This window comes from Drosophila erecta, unplaced genomic scaffold (genome assembly GCF_003286155.1).
Source record: "Drosophila erecta strain 14021-0224.00,06,07 unplaced genomic scaffold, DereRS2 tig00000092-arrow-pilon, whole genome shotgun sequence".
NCBI classification, from domain to species: domain Eukaryota; kingdom Metazoa; phylum Arthropoda; class Insecta; order Diptera; family Drosophilidae; genus Drosophila; species Drosophila erecta.
The window spans coordinates 12937219-12957427 of NW_020825207.1; the positions used below are offsets into that span (position 1 = coordinate 12937219).

General features: G+C 43.1%; 1 protein-coding gene across 2 annotated transcripts; it reads right to left on the reverse strand.

The window, feature by feature from the left end:
* Window positions 1-234: 234 nt before the first annotated feature.
* On the reverse strand, window positions 235-3641 carry LOC6547446. Of its 2 annotated transcripts, none has more exons than XM_015156705.2 (2): window positions 3615-3641; window positions 235-585 (listed from the first exon to the last, which is right to left on the reverse strand). In XM_015156705.2, the coding sequence occupies exons 1-2, from the start codon at window positions 3639-3641 to the stop codon at window positions 235-237; spliced, it is 378 nt and encodes a 125-aa protein (XP_015012191.1). The 2 variants fall into 2 exon arrangements, with proteins under 2 accessions (XP_015012191.1, XP_001974859.1); XM_001974823.1 differs by lacking the exon at window positions 3615-3641 and adding an exon at window positions 642-701.
* Window positions 3642-20209: the final 16568 nt, after the last annotated feature.

Consider the following 20209-nt stretch of genomic DNA (forward strand, 5'->3'; position numbering starts at 1 on the left):
GGCTTGGAATCGATTAAAGGGCGCTTTGGAACTCTTTCCCATATGGAAGACACTCCACTAAATGGAATCGAAATTTCCCAATTTGACTGAGTGATGCAGGACACGTTTGACCACCAATTAAAATGGCATTTTCCATCTTGCTTCGTTGTTTCTGTAAGAAAACCAAAGGTCAATTAGAATGTCAGTTTATTGCTTCAAATTTAAAACAATTTTAATATATATTATAGTAGCAAGCTATCCTCTATGCTTTCGAGTCCTTCGGTGTTGCCGAGCATCCGACATTCTTAGTCCTTCGTAGCACTCAGATATTTGCCAGGCGAGTTCACAAGACTCTTCATCGCTTGTCTCGCTCTCAATCAAATTACAAGTCGCGTCCATTCGCTCTACAGCTTCCTCGGTAATTAAATGACCTAGAACTTGGCCAAAAGCTCCAGGTATAATCTTGTTGTCGGCTATAATGCCAATGTTTTCAAGAAACAGCTTGACACCATCGCCAGGATCGTCGTTCAAATGACGATCCGCAACATCTTGTGCTGTGATGCCCACCTCCACCATGCACTTTTCCTTAATTGGACCCGCTTGAACCTAGTGAATGAACCAAGTACCTAAAAAGTGTTTTAATAATGTCTAAATGCACCTACGAAACACGTTGGTGAAGTACCGACAACTAACAATAATGTAGAGCAGGCCAAAAAATGCATTTCTCAACACGGTAGCTCAACCAGTATACTCCTCCAATTTTATGTAGTGAATGTGGCTTTTGTAAAATATCTAGAAATCATTTAGGAATGCTAGCTTATAGAAGAACGGTTTGATAGCCGTGTTAAACTCGATTTTGCAATAGCCAGTACGAAAAATTTCGGATAGCCAACCATTTCATCGAACAATAAGCAACGAGCCTTTCAGTAATCGTTGAAATCGAGATGTCCGAACGGCGGTACCACTCATTAGCTTCCATTAAACACAATCATCGCGTCGAGAGCTGGTGCTTTGAAAAGTGCATCGGGAAAAATGAAATCACGTCGCGCCACTGCAACAAATTCAAGTTAATTGAATTCCAAAGTAAGCATAATTCCAGCCGGCAGCCGCTCGGCTCTAAAAGCGAGCACACACTGTAGAGCAGGGGGCATATTCCTGCAAAAAGTCGCCAGTCAGTCAGTCAGTCGAGAGCGAAGGGGTAGGCATTTAAACTAAATTTAGCCTGAAATTGCTTCCTTTTTGCTGTCGGTTGTTGGCCATTCTGCTGCCGCTGTTGCCTGACGGTTGCCACTTTGCCGACAACACAAAATTCAATTACAATTGGCAGCAAAAGCGGCAGCACAGCAGCAGCACGGCAGCAGCATAGCAAAAGCAAAAACGAAAACGAAAGTCGCGCCTGAAACTCAAAAGCCAACGAACGATCGAGCTGGCTAACAAACCGGAGTTGAGTGGCAAATGCAACTGCAACTGCAACTTAGGCTGAAACTGAAACTGAAACTGGAGTTTGCAATCCGGTTTCTTAATGTTTTCAGCACTTGCAATTATTTTATGCCGCCATCGTTTAAAGTGTCGGAAATTTGGTTCGGTAATTAAATAAAAATCAACGGCCACCGAAAAACCAGTCGAAAATAGTGCTGTTTACTTGGAATATGAAAAGTACTCTACCAACAAGATGAAGCGTTTAAAATTAATGTTGGGTAGCAAACGTCAACATTTCAATGATTTTCCTCCTCAATCATTTTAGTTAAAAAAAACTAAACGTTTATTAAGAAAAAATCCTCTACACTGTTCGATTTACACATTATTTGAACAACCAAATACCAACAAATAATTTGTATTTTTGCCGCACTTATTTTTTAGCCAAATCCCTATTGCAAATGAAAACACCCAGTTCAGGGCAGAGAAAATCTGAAAAATATGAAAACTCTGGGTGTCTAGCAGCTGCCGCCAAACTAGTTCAACTTGTTGTAGTCGTTTTTCGCTGGCGTAATAACAGGGGCCCAAATTCAAATCACACAATCGCAGTGAAACGAACCCCTCTGCGCAGTAATCAAAACACTCGTGGCAATAAAAACAACACAAAACTGATATCAAAGAGTGAACGGATGAGAGGGAATGGGGCTGGGGGCTAAGAGCCAAAGGGAAACCATAACAAATCAAAGCACTAATGAATATTGAGAGGCCACTAAAAGGAACGCGCGGCAGGAGCAACAAATTAATATCGAGGAAATACCAAAATTCACATAATAATAAATGCAACTCGACGAGAAGTAGGGCTAATAAAGGGCCAGTTAGGAGTAAGGAGCAACTTTTCCCCAGGATAATGAAGTGGCTTTCTGCGGGGGGAAATGAGGAGAACACCTGCCTAACAACCAAGGGATCGGAATGAGACTGCGATTCAGAACGAGACAGCAACTCTGGCCGAATGAAGGTAATAAAAATCGTATAAATAACCAAGGCTAAAGACAACAGCGGCAAAAGGACTTACAGAGCGCTTGAAATATTATACCCATTGAGGGGGGTGAGTAAACTTGACGGGGGAGGGCGAGGGTTGCTCGTTAATTTGCAATAAAATCCGATTATAACCACAAAAATGCGCCCATACAAGATATATACTCTGCGGTACTTACGAGTATGCTCTTAACCAAACTGAACCAAAAGCCTCGCACAGGTGGAAATAAAAAGCCCGGAAGTCAATGCCAACTTGTATCAATAAGTACAAAGTGTGGGTGGGGCAGGCTTACATTGATATTAAAGCCCCGCTATAAATAAGACGCCCTCCAGGCAGGCAAAGCCCACAAATTATAGCCCAGGTTTTCAGCAACGGGGTGAGTTTTCTTCCCGAAGTCCCTTCTCCAGGTGGCGGTTCTCCACCAAACCAGACCAAATTGAGATAGCATTCGAATTTGCATCGCCCAAGTGGAATTGCAGGCGAGTCCTTTCCAAAGGGCATCAATTTTCCGAACTACTTCGGGCTGTCGCCCATTTCTCCAATCGACTTTCTCCCACAGGCATTTTAGCCCTGATGGGGATGAATAACGTCCAAGGGGTTGCATGCTTGAATATTAACTATATTTCGAACTTTACTTTTTCAGGGAATTTCTTGCAATCAAAGTGAGAGTAAGCACAAGATAAATAGTTTTTAAAATGGATAAATTTCTTACCGCATACATTTAAAATTCATGTATTTAGTGGCCTGCTTTTAGAGAAGTTCAGATCTCTACACGAGTAGTTTTCTAATGCATTACAAAACTTACTAAGGAAAACACGCAGTCTTTATTATGCAGTGGTACCAAATAAACACTTTTTTAGCTGCCACAAAATCCCCAGTCAAGCGCAAAACCTCTTTCTTATTTCCCCAAAACGATTGAGCTTTAATTTAGACATTAGTCAAAAATATCAGCCCTTTCCGTAGCCGCTCGAAAAAGAGATGCCTTCAGTTAACCCCGAGCTCCTTATTTTACTTCCTGCTCAAACCAACCGCAAAACAAATAAAAGTGTAAACACTGATTTGGCACGCGCCTTTCTTAGCCGAAAATTTATGCATAAAAAGGCCGATCCCCCGGCAAGTTGAGCCCCAACCCCATAACCCAAACCGTAACACCCCCAAAAGCAACCCCAAACACGGTAATTACCTGAGTCCTTTGCACGCACACAACCATAACAGATATCCTGTGGGCGAGTCCGATGCAGAAGTTGAAGTTGAAGGTGAGGCATTCCCACTAGCGGCGCTGTCTGGCAAACTTTTCCTTTATCATTATTATCGGAGCAACATGCATATGAATATGGCTCTGCCCCCGAGTCATGTCTGCCTTGCCAGCCCAGCCCAGCCCATCCCATCCAGAGTCCTGAGTCCTGAGTCCTGAATCCTGTGCGGAGGTGTTATGGCCGGCTTCCGAGAGGACTTAACCGCTTTTGTAATGCATAATTTTGTGGCCTCGCAGCCCCACATATATATGCATAAATAATTTGAGTATTTTCGTCGCTGGGTTTTCCTTTTTTCCGCTTTTCCCGCCAGGTTAGCATGCGGAAAAATTTGTCTGCTGGCTTATTTTAAGCAAATTATGTGTAATTATTCACAAATTAACGAGCGAGCAAGCGAGAGAAGAGGTGGAAGTCATATTAATGTTTATTAAATGAACAGCCTGCTGTGGTGTCAGTTTATTGACTTCGCTTAGATCGCTTTTTGGTTAGCCGAGCCGAGCATTTATAATAATTTCGTCATTTCCACAAACAATTTTGCAACAATTTCGCAACAATTTAGTTAATTTATAGGCAGGCCTGCGTTTGCCTTAGCCTTCGAATAGCCGTTAAATGCACAAAGGACACGCAACACGACAGACACAAAAGCCCTTCTCCAGCAGCCACTCCTCTGGAGTCCCCCTCAAAACCCAACCAAGTCGAACCAATCCAAATCCGGTCCCATCCAGGTCGACGGACGACGGCAATCAGACGATAAACTTATAAATGTTGCAGACGCCGCAGAAGCCGGCGCAGCCATACATATAGTAATTATGGCCATGGGCCATATTTTCCAACCGAACTCGGGGAGTTTGAGCCGAGTTGGTTCCCTGGTTCCCTGGTTCCATAACAAAAACCAGAAAGTTTAAGCGCAGTTTGTCGTTGCCAAAGGACAACTAGAGCAGTTGATGAAGAAGTAAGCCGAAAGGGTTCAGTCTGGAACCGTTTATTAACCCAGACAATAAGCAGTTGCTCTCGTATCCGCAAATTAACAAAAGCTTAATCAAGTTAGGAGTCCGTTGGCGCGATTTCGTATTGGATAAAGCAAAGAGAAGGTCGTATTGAAATTTTCTGAAGAAAGATTTTGGCATAGCAAATGCTTATTAAATGCTTAAAGCCTAATTGGGATGATACCATATTATTACTCGTTAGATATCCACAATACCCCTTTATATAGCGGGATTTTATAGATTTTGAAAGAGTTTTTAAGCCGGCAAAAATAAATATTGCCGAACCATAACCATGCTGACAATTCCAACCAAATAATCCATCTATTAATCTCCACGGTCGTATTAAATCATTATTTAATTGCCCACAACGAAGATTAACCAATTTCAAGGGGCATTCCACTCGGCTGGCAACCGCATCTCATCAGAAAGTTCGATTTGGCAATATATCATTGCCGAAGCCGCAAGTGACGAATACCGGAAAGCTCTTAAATAAATGACTGTGCGGTCGAAGTGGAAATGAATTATGAAATATTTTCAGAGCCGACTAATGAGCCGCAGTCGAGTAAAAGTAGCTGTCACATTAGCACCTTGCGCGATGTAGACCCGAGATAAGCTAACGACAGGTCACCAGACCTCGATGACCCTAAGAACTGCCCAGAGGCGGCCAGGCACACTTTTATTTTTCACAAATGGCATAAAAAACATTGACAGGTATCGGGGAAAATGATGTGATAACAAGAATACATACATTCGCATTCACAAGCCGATGCGATTCCTAGCACAAAGAAAAAAAGGTCAAAAGGGCCCGGGGACATCATAAACGAGATGGAGAAGGTTCTCCACCAGGCCAAGACGGCAAAACAATAACTGTAGGCAATTTGGCCGTTCGCAACTGTTTATTTGTCAAACATTTTTCTCTTTTTGACATCTCGACTTCCAGCGGCGAGCCCCAAGTCCAAGGAATCGAAACACGCGCCATCATCTTACTTCGAGTCCACCCACTCTTTGGGCCAAGTCCGGCTCAAAATGGGCAACCAACTGCGACAAGTTGGGATTCCCTTTTCGGGACAGAGACGTCCGAAAATTGTAATCGATGTTTTTGTCATGTTTGCCTCAAATTAAAATCCCCAATAAACGGTCCAAGCTGACAGTTGGGATCACTGATATATTATTGTCCTGCCGCTGCATGCTAAGCACAAATTGTCCTTCCTTCCGGTGTTCTGTATTCAGTGTTCTGTGTCCTGTGGCCGCTTTTTAATTGGCTCTCGTGCTGGTGGCCTGGAAAATTGAAGATCAAACGTAAGCCATCACAAATCCAAGGACGCTTTGTGTGTAATAAATATAAATGCAAAATAAAACCCATCAGTGGCTCGAAAGTAGTTAAATTTTGGGTAGCGGACATATTTGACATGTGTTAGGTATGGTGCTCTATTCTGTGTAATATAATGGAAAAGGCAAAAACACTTAGATTTTTTACTAAACGGAAAGGAATCCCAATAGAGTTTACAATTTAATTAAAATCCAGCAAAGCGACTTACCATTTCCATGAACTCCCTGATTTTCCGTTAATTTATTGTGTTTACTGGAAAAAACAAAGAGATTATCCCCTTTGCAATCCAATGAGTGATTCATCTCGCTCGCTTGGCCAAAGCGGAGATACGGCCACCAATTTGATTATGGCCATAAGTAGACAAGAAGGAAACTTTGGTAGCTCCAACTCCATAATACTGGCAATCTTGACAGAGACAGAACCGAAAAAAAAAAAATAAATGGCCTTCGAGATTGCAGCTTCATTTACTAATTTCACTGGCTATCTGCTAATCGAGCAAAAACAAAACGGAGGACGTCTGGAAAATGGCAAGGGCCATATCGGGTTGCCAAGAGCTTTCCCCGAATCTTGGGACGTTAATTATACGAGCCAAGTTCTGTGTCTACGCACTTGTAACAGAATCGGGCGGCGATGCACATTAATTAGTTTTTATGATTATTGGCGGGCATTGAAATACAATGCGCGGGGTCTGCTCGGGGTGAATTTACATAAGTCAAGACGAGACAGCGGCAGTATGTGGAGGATGGCAGTTGAATTTGTCAATTTCTAATGCCGGTTTATCGCACAAGGCTTATTTACGAGCTCCAAAGGATGTGAGCCGTGGTGGCGACAGTTGGCTGTTTCCCACACACACATACTCTCTCCAGATTAGGGGATCCAGCTCCAGTGTAGAGCCATAAATATGCAGTAGCTTCTTGTTTTGCTGGCAAATCCATTTGGCTAAATAAATGCCACGGCTGACATAAATAAAAGACAATTAAATTAAGATAATCGTTCTGACTTTGTTGGCTCTGTTTTGCTTGATGATGCCAAAATGAATTGGTAGGACGCTCCCGGCATTCCCCTTGGATAGTTGGATCCCACACTTAATGCGCTTTCACATAAACATCAAATCCACCCAACAGCTTTAAATGCTCCACGAATTAATGGCAATCTTCCAGTCGGTCTCCCATCCCGGCCAAATCCAGCATCATCCATGTTTAAGCCCCATTCTGCGACAATTGCCATGCACTTTGATTTGGCTTTGATTTTTGCTTAATTGCTCAGCCAACTCTCGTTCGTTTCTGTTTATTGCCTCGCTGTTTGGATGTGATAGAAAATTAAGCAGAACACGAGACCAAAACTCTCAATTGACGGCAACCGCAGAGAAAAAGTCGGATATAACCGACATAAAATGTAATTACGGCAGCCTGCAGATTAATGTTTTGCTTCCGCCAAGATTAAATTTGATTTACACTTTTCTCTGTGCTCGTTGAAGGAATATGCCCAAGAACAATAAAACAAATTAGTTCTTTGCCATTAGGGCAACTTTATGTTTTGTATTTCAAAAAGGGAATGCTAATAAGTAGGGGAATCATTTTCCCATGGTTGAAGACCCACCCAGGAAATTTAATTATAGCGTTAAAATAAAAACCAAATCAACATCACTATTTTCGATTTTAAAGTGAAATGTTATCAGCTCGCCTTCTCGCATTCAGCTTCTTCGAATGTCGAGATTGGAAAGTGAAAAATATTCAAATAGTTTTCACTTTATTTATTGGAAAACAAAACATCGACCTGCATCTAAAGCTCTGCGGTCGATTGGGTGAAAATCTCAATCGGCATTTTGGGCTCACACAAAATGAAAACATAATTCAGCTAATAGATTTGCATAAAACATGTCGTTGCAGTCACATAAATTTTCTCTAACCCGCCGAGGCCGAGAAAAGATAACTCTGTTATTTATTTGCTCAACAAATGTAGATACAACGGCTGTTTATGTTTAAGGTAATTAATAAAATCCGTGTTTTGCGTCGCACTTGGTTAGATTTAACTGCTATTCCACACTGCAACTGCAATTGAACTGGCATTTGGCAAATCATGATTTGGCAATCCGTGTGTGGACTTTGGGTGCAACACCTCCGTATTCTGGTCGCTGAACTTTCGAATCTGACGTGCCGCATTGCCACAAAAATGTCCGACACCTAAACGATCTAGCAAACAACAAATACCAGTACAAATTTATTCACAGAAAAAAGAGCTGGTAATTTAATTTAAAATGTGTATTTTTTGTTTTTAGCTCATATTTGTTATATTTCCAAAGACTTTTTGCACAGAGATGTAGAGCTTACGATTTAATGTTTGTTGATACACATATATTTTAATACTTTGCTGTTTGCTACCATTTATTTCTGTGTAAACTCCCAGGGAGCCGTACTACGTGTGTTTGGGTCACCAGTTCTGCATATGATTTGGTTTGGGGGCAACTGGTTTGGTTTCAACTCGAATTTTGGATTTCTTTTGGGGCACCGTGCAGTCGCAGTCCCAGTCGCAGTCGCAGTCAGCAGTTATCTACATAATTAATGCATGTCTCGGGCCACACGAAACATGCAAACAACTGGCATATTGACCCAATATCTAGGCAAAGGGCTTGACATTTGTGGAAACCCAGCTGGAAAACGAAAGAAAAAACAAAACAAAAAATATAGAAACCAAAAACGATGAACGAAGTCGGCTAAAAGCCAGGCAACATCGCGTGCCAAAAAGCCACAGAGCTTTATTGGAATATTTATGCCTCTGCAAGTCAGGCAAATAATTAAAACGAGGCAATGCCGCAGAGGAGAAAAATCCAAATAATTATGAACGAAGACTTGGGAATGACACAAAACGCAGAGAGACAGCAAAATACTTTCGGGCTGTGATTGATGATGGGTCGTGCGGATTCGAACAGAAATATATTTGTTTTAAATTTGTTATTCATTTATGTCAGGGCGGGCGAGGAAAATGTTCGGTGGTGGACGTGGATGGCACCTATCGGGTTTCATCAGCCGAGTTTGCCCCAAGGAAGGCTCCGTCGATCACGAGCGACTCCCACTTGGGTGTACCCACCGGGTACCCAAAGCATTACGAAAGCCCAACTTAAGGCCAAACGGATTCGGGAACAGCTTGGTATCATAAATAAAGTGGTTTATTATATTCAAGAATTTATGGCACTTTCAGAGGAACACAATTGATAATTGCTGTCGTCTGCTTTTCTTCCCGTTTCTTCGCTTTTCATTTGCCATCTACGATTTCTTCGCCCAACTGGAGAGCAATTAAAACTGTTCAGAACGCTGTTTTTACAATTCTTTTATGCTTTTGATTACGATTTCGGCGCCTCACCGAACGACTCGCAGGGGGCAGAGTGCTCCATAAAAATAAACCATATTCCGAAGGGTCTGAAAACTCAATTCCAATCCGGATTCAATTTTTCAACAGAGTTGTTGGCCCCGCTTTGTGACACCTCAATAAAATCAAAAATGCTGCTCTTTGTCCACCGGGGAGGAAGCTCCAAACTCCAGGCCACCGAAACTGGCGCCATTTGGAAGTGGATGAGCCATATCCGCTGGCCAAGATGGTCATGCATAAGTTAGGACGGGTCACCGGTTCGAGTCGACTACAAACACGACCAAATTGAAACAAAATTGACCCCCCGTGGTAGAAAAATTAAAATTTTATTTGTTTAGCAGGCGGCGTGACAGCAAACACACAAACGACAGGTTCACCGCGACCCCGACAAATATTAATCAAATTCGTAGTACAAACAGCACGACAAACAATATAACACTTTCGAAAAATCCCAGAGCGCAAATCCAATTAATAAAATCAACATTGTTGTCGCCGTATCTGTAAATGTATCTGTATCTATTTCTGTTTTTTCTCCACTGGGGCTCTGGATTCGTTCTCGGCGATTTAAATATCACAAGTGGAAATCAGTGGCCCACGCTGGGCGCAGAAATCACAGTTGAATACATATTTTTTCCATTAATTTATTAAATTATGCTTTATATATTCCGCATTTGAATAGAATGTAGTTTTTGTAGATTGCGACTAAGGCTTAGTTCTATTGGTAAATTAGATTTGAAAGACTTTATTGCAAAAATTGTTGCATTAAATTTTTTTCGGTATTAGTAAGATTTTGAAAATCGTTTTATTTTTTCTAAAGGGTGTACAATGTCAGTGTTAAAATAGTTGGTACCTCATTAAATTGGTGCTCTCCTTTTAAGGCCGGCTACCAAATTTGCCTCAAATTGCTATCGCTAATTTTTATATATTGTCAAATTATTTAAATCATTAAGCCAAGGCCATTTTTAAATGTCACAAGCGAAATTAACAAAATTGAGCCCCGGTATTTGATTAATTAAAGGAAGAGGCATACGCACATATGGCCCAGACAGACGGGCTAACACACACACGCACACACACACCTGTGCCCAGAAGTTTGGAGTCGAGTTTGTTGGGCAAAGTTGAGCGTTGCGGGTTAATTACCATGTCAAATTCAAACAAAAACAACAAAAGCCAAGTACGCCAGCGAAAGGAGGTAGTTTATCATTATGAGCCAACAACAAGAACAGAAAGAACACGAGCAACGGTAGTCAACGAAAATAATAGGCTGGCAAAAGGTTCGAGGCGGCAGTGCGTACGGTGCGGGGGCGTGGCACTGACAGGGGCGGGGGCGGGGGCTGGCCTAAGTAAAACCTTTTCTTATCATAATTACGCACAAAACGCAGGGACAGGTAGAACCAGGCCGTTCGGAGTATAATTGAGCAATGCGTGGGCGTTGAATGGCGCTGGGAAAAACGGTAAGACAGTAGTTCCACTGAGAAAAACATCGCCAACGATGGACAATAGTTGTCTATCTAGGAACTTAACTATGCGAGTATATGTCCGCTGCTTAATATAACACATTCCTTACAGTCGAATACATAAATATAAATTTACCAACTTTAGATATAGATGTACAATTGATTCCGCGATTAATGTAAAGTGCAACTATTTGTCCCAGTGTACACACATGGATAGATGCCAGGTTCGGTAAAGACAAATGCAAATGCCCGAAACGATGGACTTTGGGCGCGAACCTAAGCCTAATCGGAAGTCAAACACACGGGGAAAGTGGCAGAGGGGCATGCACCCGCACCCGCATTGCAGCTGCCCCTGTTTGGCCCGTGGGCGTGGCACACGCCCAACTATCCAACATTCGGAGCCGGACCGAATTGAGCTGAGCTCGCCCACGCTTCGCTGGCGATTTGCGCACTTAACAGACATCCATTTATAATCGCCGGCCAGCCGTGCGGACAGCCACCATCCTCTGCACCTATATATAAATAACTATGTGTATGTCCAGTCGTTTCAGATAGGAATGGGAGCCACAACCGGGGCGGAGTGCGTAGTACATTATAATGAAATTATGCATACAAAACATCGCTCATATATCAAGCGAGAGCTCGACGACGGCGGCCAAGTGACGCCGCGTATTAAAATAACGACTTAATTTCGTTGAGAGGCCCTCACACATTCCTGTCATTTTCCAACTGCCCAGCTGCCCAGCCGCCCCACCGATCGCCGGATCATTGACATAAGCCACATGTAGGCACATTCATCCCACCCCACAGAACCCAGAGCCCAGAACACAGAACCTTGGCTAACAGTTGCATTTGACTTGGCGCGTTAATTGCCATTTGACTGTCCAACTAAGCGGCCAGTCATGGACACATGGGCACAGGGATATGGAGCCGAGGGCTTATCAGCAAACATACATATTTCGATATTATGCACGACAATTGGGCGCAGAGAATGTCGCATAATCTAGCTGCAAATGCGTCATGAATGGCCGGGCTGACAGATGGATTCCCAGATTGGGGGACTTAAACAGTTGGGGAAAGGTCAGATTGCAGTGGCCTAGATTCAAGGCTATAGGCGATTATAATTATATTAATGTGGAAGTAATACTGAATAAGCCATTTGGGCTTGTAAATCGAGGCAGTGTACATTACTAACCTTTTCCCTTTGCCCGTTTCGATTCTAGTACGTATTAAATCATATTTATCACCTTTTAAATGCAGCTAATAAATACATGGAATATTAAACAACCAAATCAGTTCGATAAAATCCACTTGCGGCATAAAATGTATTGATGATTCCGTTTTCAAAGTAATCAATTAAGGAGCCAAGAAACCCCTTTGGGCACTGAAATCAGAAACACTTATAATTCAGAATTCGTTAACCTTTCGCATGCGAGACTTCTGCTCAATTCTTCAGCGGCCCACGCCGGGGTTAACATTTCTTCCAGTCGACCAGTTGTCACTTTTGGTCTGCCTGACCCACTTCATCATCTCCATTCAGCGTGGTCATTGTCGCTCCCTTCAGCGCTGGAATCCATCCATTTGGGCCTGGCCTGTACGCTTCATTTTCCACCACCTGCCATTGTGAACAGAGCTTCGTTTTGGTTTGTTTGGGTTTGGGTTTTGGTCTTGGTCTTGGTCTTCGGTCTGGCACACTCAGCTGACAGCTGTCATAATTAATTTTGACTCTCTGCGGTAATTAAATATTTTCGTGCAGGTTCTTCAAGTGGCAGACAATGGAAGCAGTCGTCGGGTGGTCGTCTGCCTGCGTTTTGAATTTCAGGCCAGTGCCAGCTCTGATTAGCCCTTTGAAGTGTTGCATGATGAAGGAACAGAACCGAGAACGGAGAACGGAGAACGGAGTTGGGGGCTCATTACGACGGCCAGCTTATCGGCAACAACTCAATAATCACCCAGAAAGCCCACATCAAGCCCCAAAACCCAACCATCAGTCAAAGGTGCTTAGAACCAAATTGAAATTGCCGACGTACGTCCGTTTGTGGCAACTTTTTCTTTGCAGTCGAGGCGCGCTGGCCGCAAAGTGGGTTTTACTTAAAGACCACTCGGCCAGGAGTGAGTTGGCCAACATCAGCTAACCGCATTGCATTGTTTCGAAGGGTATATGGTATGCTATGGTGTGGTATGGCTCTGGCTTGGTCTACATGGTATATGGTCATATGCACGCGGCCGGAAACGACCTTGGCACGTTATCGTCGAGTTTTCATCACTTTCATATTCATACAATTTTCGAACCTGCCCAGGACTTCAGTGCTCAGGCATGCATACCACTTCGAAGGGGTGGTGAGTCCGGAATCATGACTCCTGGACATTGTGGGCCATTGGCGGCCAGCCAGTGGCCAGTGGCCGGGCCAAAACCACGGGTATCTGTGTCGGGGAATCTCGACTGCCCAAACCCATATACACACACGAACACAAATACTCGTTCGCCTGTCCGTTCGTTGTGAATTTTCTTTGTTAGCGAGAACAATTTTAATGGGGGAGTAAGAGTAAACCTGCTGCTCTGAAATCTCCTCGAATTTCATATGCGTTATGACAAGCCATTTGAGAAGGTGCCAAGCAATTGACAGCTAAGCGAGGCCAAGCGGTAAGAGGATACTTTCGAGCTGGCCAGCATTTTAAAACTCTGTTGCCGGACAGGAAGTACGGGTAGAAGTGGTATGGAGTGCAAAAAGGCAGACCTCACGAACAACACACAATTCAAATAAGTGGTTCAACTAGGCCACAATTAAAATGCCATTAATTTTTGGTACTCGCCGAGAATGTGTGTTACCATTTTGGGGCTTCTGGTTGAACAAACCCCTGTTTTCCTGTTGCCAGGCAGGTAAGGCGTGGGTTCCTATGGCACCTGTCCCCCAACAGGATACACAGGATACCTGTAGCTCACGGCTGTTACTCCTAACTGCCGCACGTTAGGCAAGCAGTTATTGTACTCGGTACGCAGTAGTTGGCCATTAGACTGACAGCAAAGAAGAGGAAAGTGGGTGTGTGGGCTCCCAACTTGTCATTAGACAAATTCAATTTTATGCCGGGACAACAGCCAACTGGCGACCACAACATTTTTCGGTGGGTGCTGCCATACAATTTCTATTTAATTTTCCCAGTCCCTGGGAAGCCCCTGTGCAACCCCTTCTCCGGGCAAAGTAACTCCACCTAATGTGCACATTGGCACGTTCGCATTGTTGACACAACTGTACCACGCATTTTGGAGGAGCAGACGGTGGGAGTGCAAGAGGTTTATTTCGAGTGGAATCGCCGCTTTGCCATATCTCAAAGGACATTACAGTGCAGATAGACCTGGGCAACTGAGTGACTGGAACGGTTCGGTTCGGCACTTTCAAAGTACTGCCAAGATGAAGATAGAAATTGCCGGTCAGAGCCATATGAGTGGGCGTGAATGCTTAAAAAACGGTGGGCTACGTTATATTAAAAACTATATTTAAAAAGGATCAAGGCACAACAAAATTATGACATGGAATCTGGCAGCATGAAAACATTCGTAAAATCTAGCTAGACTTATGTAAACTACTAGGATGCAGCACATTTATGAGAAGTTTCTTTCACAAATATAGAGTGCCCTAGATTCACCAGCCCTGGCACCACTGTGCCGCTTGTCAAGTCGCGAGTGTTGCTCCAGCTGACGGCTGCCTCGCTGTCTGAATGTCTGTGTGTCCGGATGGCTGACTGGCTGCGGCAACGGGTGGCGTCCTCTTTGGTTCAGTTAGTGGCATTGTCACGACTTCTTAATGTCATTTTATCAAAGGAGAGTCGAGGGACTCGGGACCGAGGTCCTGGGATCCAGAGCCCCGAGCCCCACACCGAACACCCCAGAACACGGGACACAACACACGTGTAAGGCAGCCGCACAACGCGGCGTATACGTGATGGGGTTATTATTGCTGCCGCTGCCATTGTGTGTAGTTGTTGCTCCTGCTGCTGTTACTGTGTGTGTTCGATATGTTTATATTTGTTGCGCGGTTTTGCGTGTCCCTTTTACATGAGAACAACGTTTACATTACCAACACAAACACAATATTACGACTTCATAATGTGCTTGTGTGTCGTGCGTGTGTGATAAGCGTGTGTTCGTATCAAACGACATTTGCCGAAAATTTTATGGCGTATACCCAAAAATTGCTGAAGCCCTCGAACCTCAGCCACCTTTTCTCCCATGCCATGTTGTGTATCTCCTTTTTATTATGCGATTTGTTCAACTTCATTTTATTGCAAACACAGTCGCACAGACAGACAAACAGACTGATGCTGATGTGAATTGGTATTGGTGTATTTAAAATTTTATAGCAAACATTTTTATGCGCAATCGATCGAAAGGTTTCATTACATTTTAATGAAATGGCATAGCAACTCGGCTTGACTTCGCCAAATTGCCAGGTAAAATGCTAAAAGGTACAGATACAGCTTGCATAAAAGGAAAAGGAAAACCGAATCGTTTTCTGTGACCCGTTTGCCGCTCAATTTGCGTAAGTTTATTTCGACCCCCGCTTATTTGAAATTTAAATTCTCCGTTTGGTTCCACAGCTGGAATATATTTTGCACACCTCTCTGAGAAATGACACTTTAATATAATCGGCGAGAAGCGCCGGCGAAGCCTTGACATGCCATTCAGTTTGAGATACTTTCCCATCTCCCAAATGCACTTAAACATTTAGTAAATGCGCCATAGAAAAATCACTTGGCATGGCACAAATTTTATATACCCCTGTAAATGTGCACATAACATATGCAACTGACACACATTTTATGTGCGGGCTTTCTGCTCTTCCGCCAGATATATCTATATATGCGGACCTATATGAATTTATGCTATTGCCAACGACTGCCAATTCGCATAAATGTCACGTACGTCAGTTTGTCATTTGCGTAAAGGAGGTCCTGTTCGGTTCGGTTCGGTTCGGTTCGGTTCGGTTCGGCTTCGTCCTGCTCTCTTCAGGATCCCCGCTGCAATTTGACTGACTGCACACGAGTGCTTGGCATCCGAAAAAAAGACTGGCTGCTGAACGACAGTCGCAATTCCATGTCTCATATCTTATACATATGAATAACGCATACGCACTGTGTGCCGGCAAAAGTTTTCAAAGAGTTCAAATTGCTGGCATGCGTCGTATGTGCACAGGCGACTAATTAAAATTTTATGACGCCCGTTGCCTGAGTGTGCGTGGGAAAATTCATAACAATTTTGGCAAAACGCTCTCGAGCTATTTAAATATTAAATGAGATAAGGCTTTTGGACAGCCCCCGACAATTTGGCTACTTAAAAAATTTAAGGCGCCTGGGGCTTCATTGTCTCACTAACCCAAGAAGATTGCTCAAGTCGGCTATTTTATTTTCAAATTTCAGAGTTCATTACACTTTCGGCTTAGGCATGTCGATGGCAGGCATTAGGCCGCTGATAAACGGCGATGTCTCCGCTTCAATTGTCAATTATGTTAAACAAAGTTATTAAATTACGCAAAAATAAGGCAGCCAAGCGGATTACACACTCGCAGTGTGGGCCAGGTGGTTCTGGCTGCTGTATTCCGGATTCCAGCGACAAATCAATAAGCTCAGGTGTCGGGATTTCCTACTTGGGGGTGGTGCCAGTGGTGGCTTTTCCCAAATGGCAAGCTGAAAGCAGAATTTCCATTTAGCATATAAAAACCCGCGCTATTAAGAAAACGGGAGACACAACACCGGGAATTACGCCACTCGGCGTACACTACACACTAAAGTATGCAGGAAGTGGGAGGAAGTGGCAGGACCCTGTAGACGCTTTTTAATGTACCACGCCGGTGGCAGAAAGAATGTCTGCCCTTGCCGTAGACATCATAAAAATTCGTTAAAAATAAAGAACGTAAAGCGGCCAAAAGCAGCAAAAGCAGCAAAAGCATCAGCCAGAGCAGCTCGCCAACGACTTCCGCGTGCTTAAGCCCGATGGACCCCAATTCCCGCCCTCCATTTTGGCCGCGTTTACCGGCATTTCGCATTACGCATACGCCACCGTTCCGCTTCCGTCCGCCTCTCCACAGGAAGCTCACATTGTTTTGGCCATATTTACTTGAGTCAGCCCGGGGGCTGTTTGTGTGCCAGGCGCCATAAGTAACAAATTTTATAAATTATTTAAATTTTTATTCATGCAACGTTGTAAAGTTAAGCCCGCTGACAGTTAGCTAGTTTGGACTCGGCGCTTTATTTTTTTGTAATTTTCCCACCCTGCTGTCTGGGTTGTTTTGGGTCTTTTGTGACCTTGACTCGCTGGCTTTTAAATATTGATAACGTCCTTTGATCTCGGTAAAGCGGCCCTGACAAGCGGCATTTGAACCAAAAGACCGGATCCGACCTTCGTATTTATGCAAATGCAGGAAGAAGTTATGCCTAATAAAATTCTGGGCAGCGGGCAATGTCTTTCGTATAACAATGCAATACTTTTGCTCTTATATTTTCGCATGATTTATGAAAAGCAGCAAGTAGAGAAGATGCGAGTCGGGCGGGGCAATAAAAAAGAATGTCGCAGTTTTATGAGCCCCGCCAAATGGCCATAAAATGTCGAGGCACATATGAGAAAATATAAATAAATCGAACGATTATTGACAATTATAATGATATATGGATGCGTACTCAAAAGTCATAAATTGGCAGACCGAAAGGAGGGTGCTCCAGACTCCGGAGCAGGAAGCGATAAAAGGATCCGGCTGTATTAGCCAACTGGGTAAGTGGGACTTGCCACTCTGGGGTCAGTGGAGCTAAGTGGGTGCACAAGTCAGTTTTGGGCTGAGAAACGGGAAGTGGGACGAATCGAAGTATATTTAAGCACAGCCGGATGCCAATGCCGTATAGCTAGCTGTCTAGAAAAATATAATAACCCCAAAACATATACACGAATAAGTCTGTACCACTTAATGAAGCAATTATGCACTTGACAGTAACTCTGACTGAAGCCAAATCTTAAGCAGCTTCAGGTATTTGCATCACACATAAATCCGAAAATAGACGAATTGTGAGTGAATGTCATAACCGCAGGCGCTCTTTTTCTGCTCTATTTCCCCGCACAACATCTCATCCAAAGTCCAATGAAGACGAATTCTTCTCGGGGTAATTGCCCTGCTCCACTTCCCACCCAACGGTTCCCATCTAATTATCAATTTAGTGCAATTTGTTTCCCTGGCCGAGGCGAAGACGTAATTTCCATATTTGTGATGCATTTTATCTTTGACTCAACAGCCTTAATTCGCCTCGTAATTTCTGCCTTTCTCTGGGGCGGGCTTTTAAACTATTAAAAGTTGAAGTTGTCTGCCTCCGATAAAGGCTGTCTCGTCAAACGCAACTGGTTAATTCTTAATGCAAAGCCAACTCCGGACTGTTCTTTCTGTTTGTTGCAGGCAGATAGCGAAAGCAGTTTGTTAATAAATTAAATTCTTAATTCACTGGCCATTATGGCAGTCAACTGGCTGTTGTGTATGTGTTGTTAATGGCTCGACGCCGAGTTTCCCAGAAAGTTTGGACACAGAGTTTGGTTGCAAAGAATTTGCAGCTCGTTTATTAAGTGAGAAAATATTTGATTTTTTAATTGGTAATGGTTTAAATGGTCTTGGCTGCTCGTCATAAATTTAGCTAGGTGGTACATTAATTTTAATTTATGTATATGTTTATGAAACTTTTATGCCGACAGTGACAACAATAAAACTTTGCCCATATGCCACTGACAGACTTTTTAATAACTCGATTTTTTATTCATCCCTTTTGCAATATTTTTTTGTCTCAAATTCGATGCGATAATTTGTTGTTGTTTTTGTTTATAGCCAGCTTAATTGCAAAGTTTTTCAGCAGTGGTTAACCCAATGGTGACCGTAGATTTATGAAATATTTATATGGAAATAAATAAAAAAAAGCATGCATGCACATTTGGTAGATAATTTAAATCAATTGCTGAGAACTGCAATTAGCAGCAAAAGATAAAAATAAATTAAAGGCCTCCGCATAACAAATGGCCCATAATCGGGCCACAGCGAAATCCAACTGGAATCCATTATATATGTACCGCTACGTATTTATATAGCTACATATATTTTAATGGCCCAGTCCCCATAAATTATGCCGCATTTACTTTAGAGATAGAAAAACCGCTCCACTCGATAAATGGGTTGCGGTCGAGCCTTGAATCCTTTAATTTGAACTCGGACCGCCTTCCACACCCCAGCAACTTTGCAGCAGCAGTCGCAAAGTCAAAGGCACATTTCAAATGTCGAAAGCAAATAGAAAAGAAGTGAAAAAGCGTCGAGCTGAGGGCATTAAAATGCATGTGTGTAGTCTGGAGAACTGGAAAAAATATGGCCAAAGCAAATTGCTGACTGCGCCAGAGTTGAAAACTTAACAAGTAAGAGTGCTGAGTGGAAATGGTAACGAATGCTGCATGCCCAGTAGCCCCAAATCATTAAACTTAACATCTATCGGGAAATATGTGTGCCTACTAAAGATTACCTAGGCCTGACGTACAGTTCATAAAGTTAAGATTATTTATCAATTAAAAGCAGGGACTAGATACTAGATAGATTTTACAAGATACCTTTAAAAAACTGGATCACAACATGATAATTATTATCTGTTCGAACCTTTTTCGTGTTAAGGCCTCTTGATCCATTCGAAGACACTAGATTATCATTTATAATTATAATAATAATAACTATTCTAGTGTCTTTGGTCCATCCTACCCACTGCTATCCACCAAATCCACACCGAATTTCAGCTTGGGCCCTTGGCCAACAGCGCCGCTTCTTTTTAAATAAAGAGCAGCAAAACGCAAATATCATCGAATGGAATATAATTTATGTGCTCCATTTGCAGTCGGCAGTTCGCCACTCGCACACATATGCTGTTTTCCTTTCAGAAACCCCGATTCAAAACCCACTCCTCCTGAATTGAACGACTGCCCGCATTCTGGGCACTTTTGCATATGGGATACCCAAATGGAATGAAAATGGTTTGGGTTGGCAGTTAGCGATTCCCCAGTCGCATTTTTGGGAATTTTTCTCGTTGCGTTCATCTTTTGGCAAGGTTGCGCCTCCGATCCATAAATATCCGCTGGGCACTACAGTTTGCCGGATCCCTTGGCTAGCAAAGTTTTCCCCAACCATCGGCGTATTTGCCAAATTAAATCGTTAAATGCTTGTTAAAAAGTTCGACTTGCCTCTGCTGCGGAGTGTGTGTCCGCATCCATATCCGATACCGAATCCGAATCCGAATCTCTATCTGCATCTGTATCTTTAAGCCTGGTTTCTGGGCAACTCGCCGACGCTTATGATTTATGCCAGCGCATGTTTTGTAGTTTTTGGGCA

Bases quoted from the DNA above. Each gene is read 5' to 3' on its own strand.
- LOC6547446 (XM_001974823.1), bottom strand. From the start codon at position 701: ATGCATTTTTTGGCCTGCTCTACATTATTGTTAGTTGTCGGTACTTCA. The intron at 586-641 runs GTAGGTGCATTT...TTCATTCACTAG, and splicing joins GTACTTCACCAACGTGTTTC to GTTCAAGCGGGTCCAATTAA.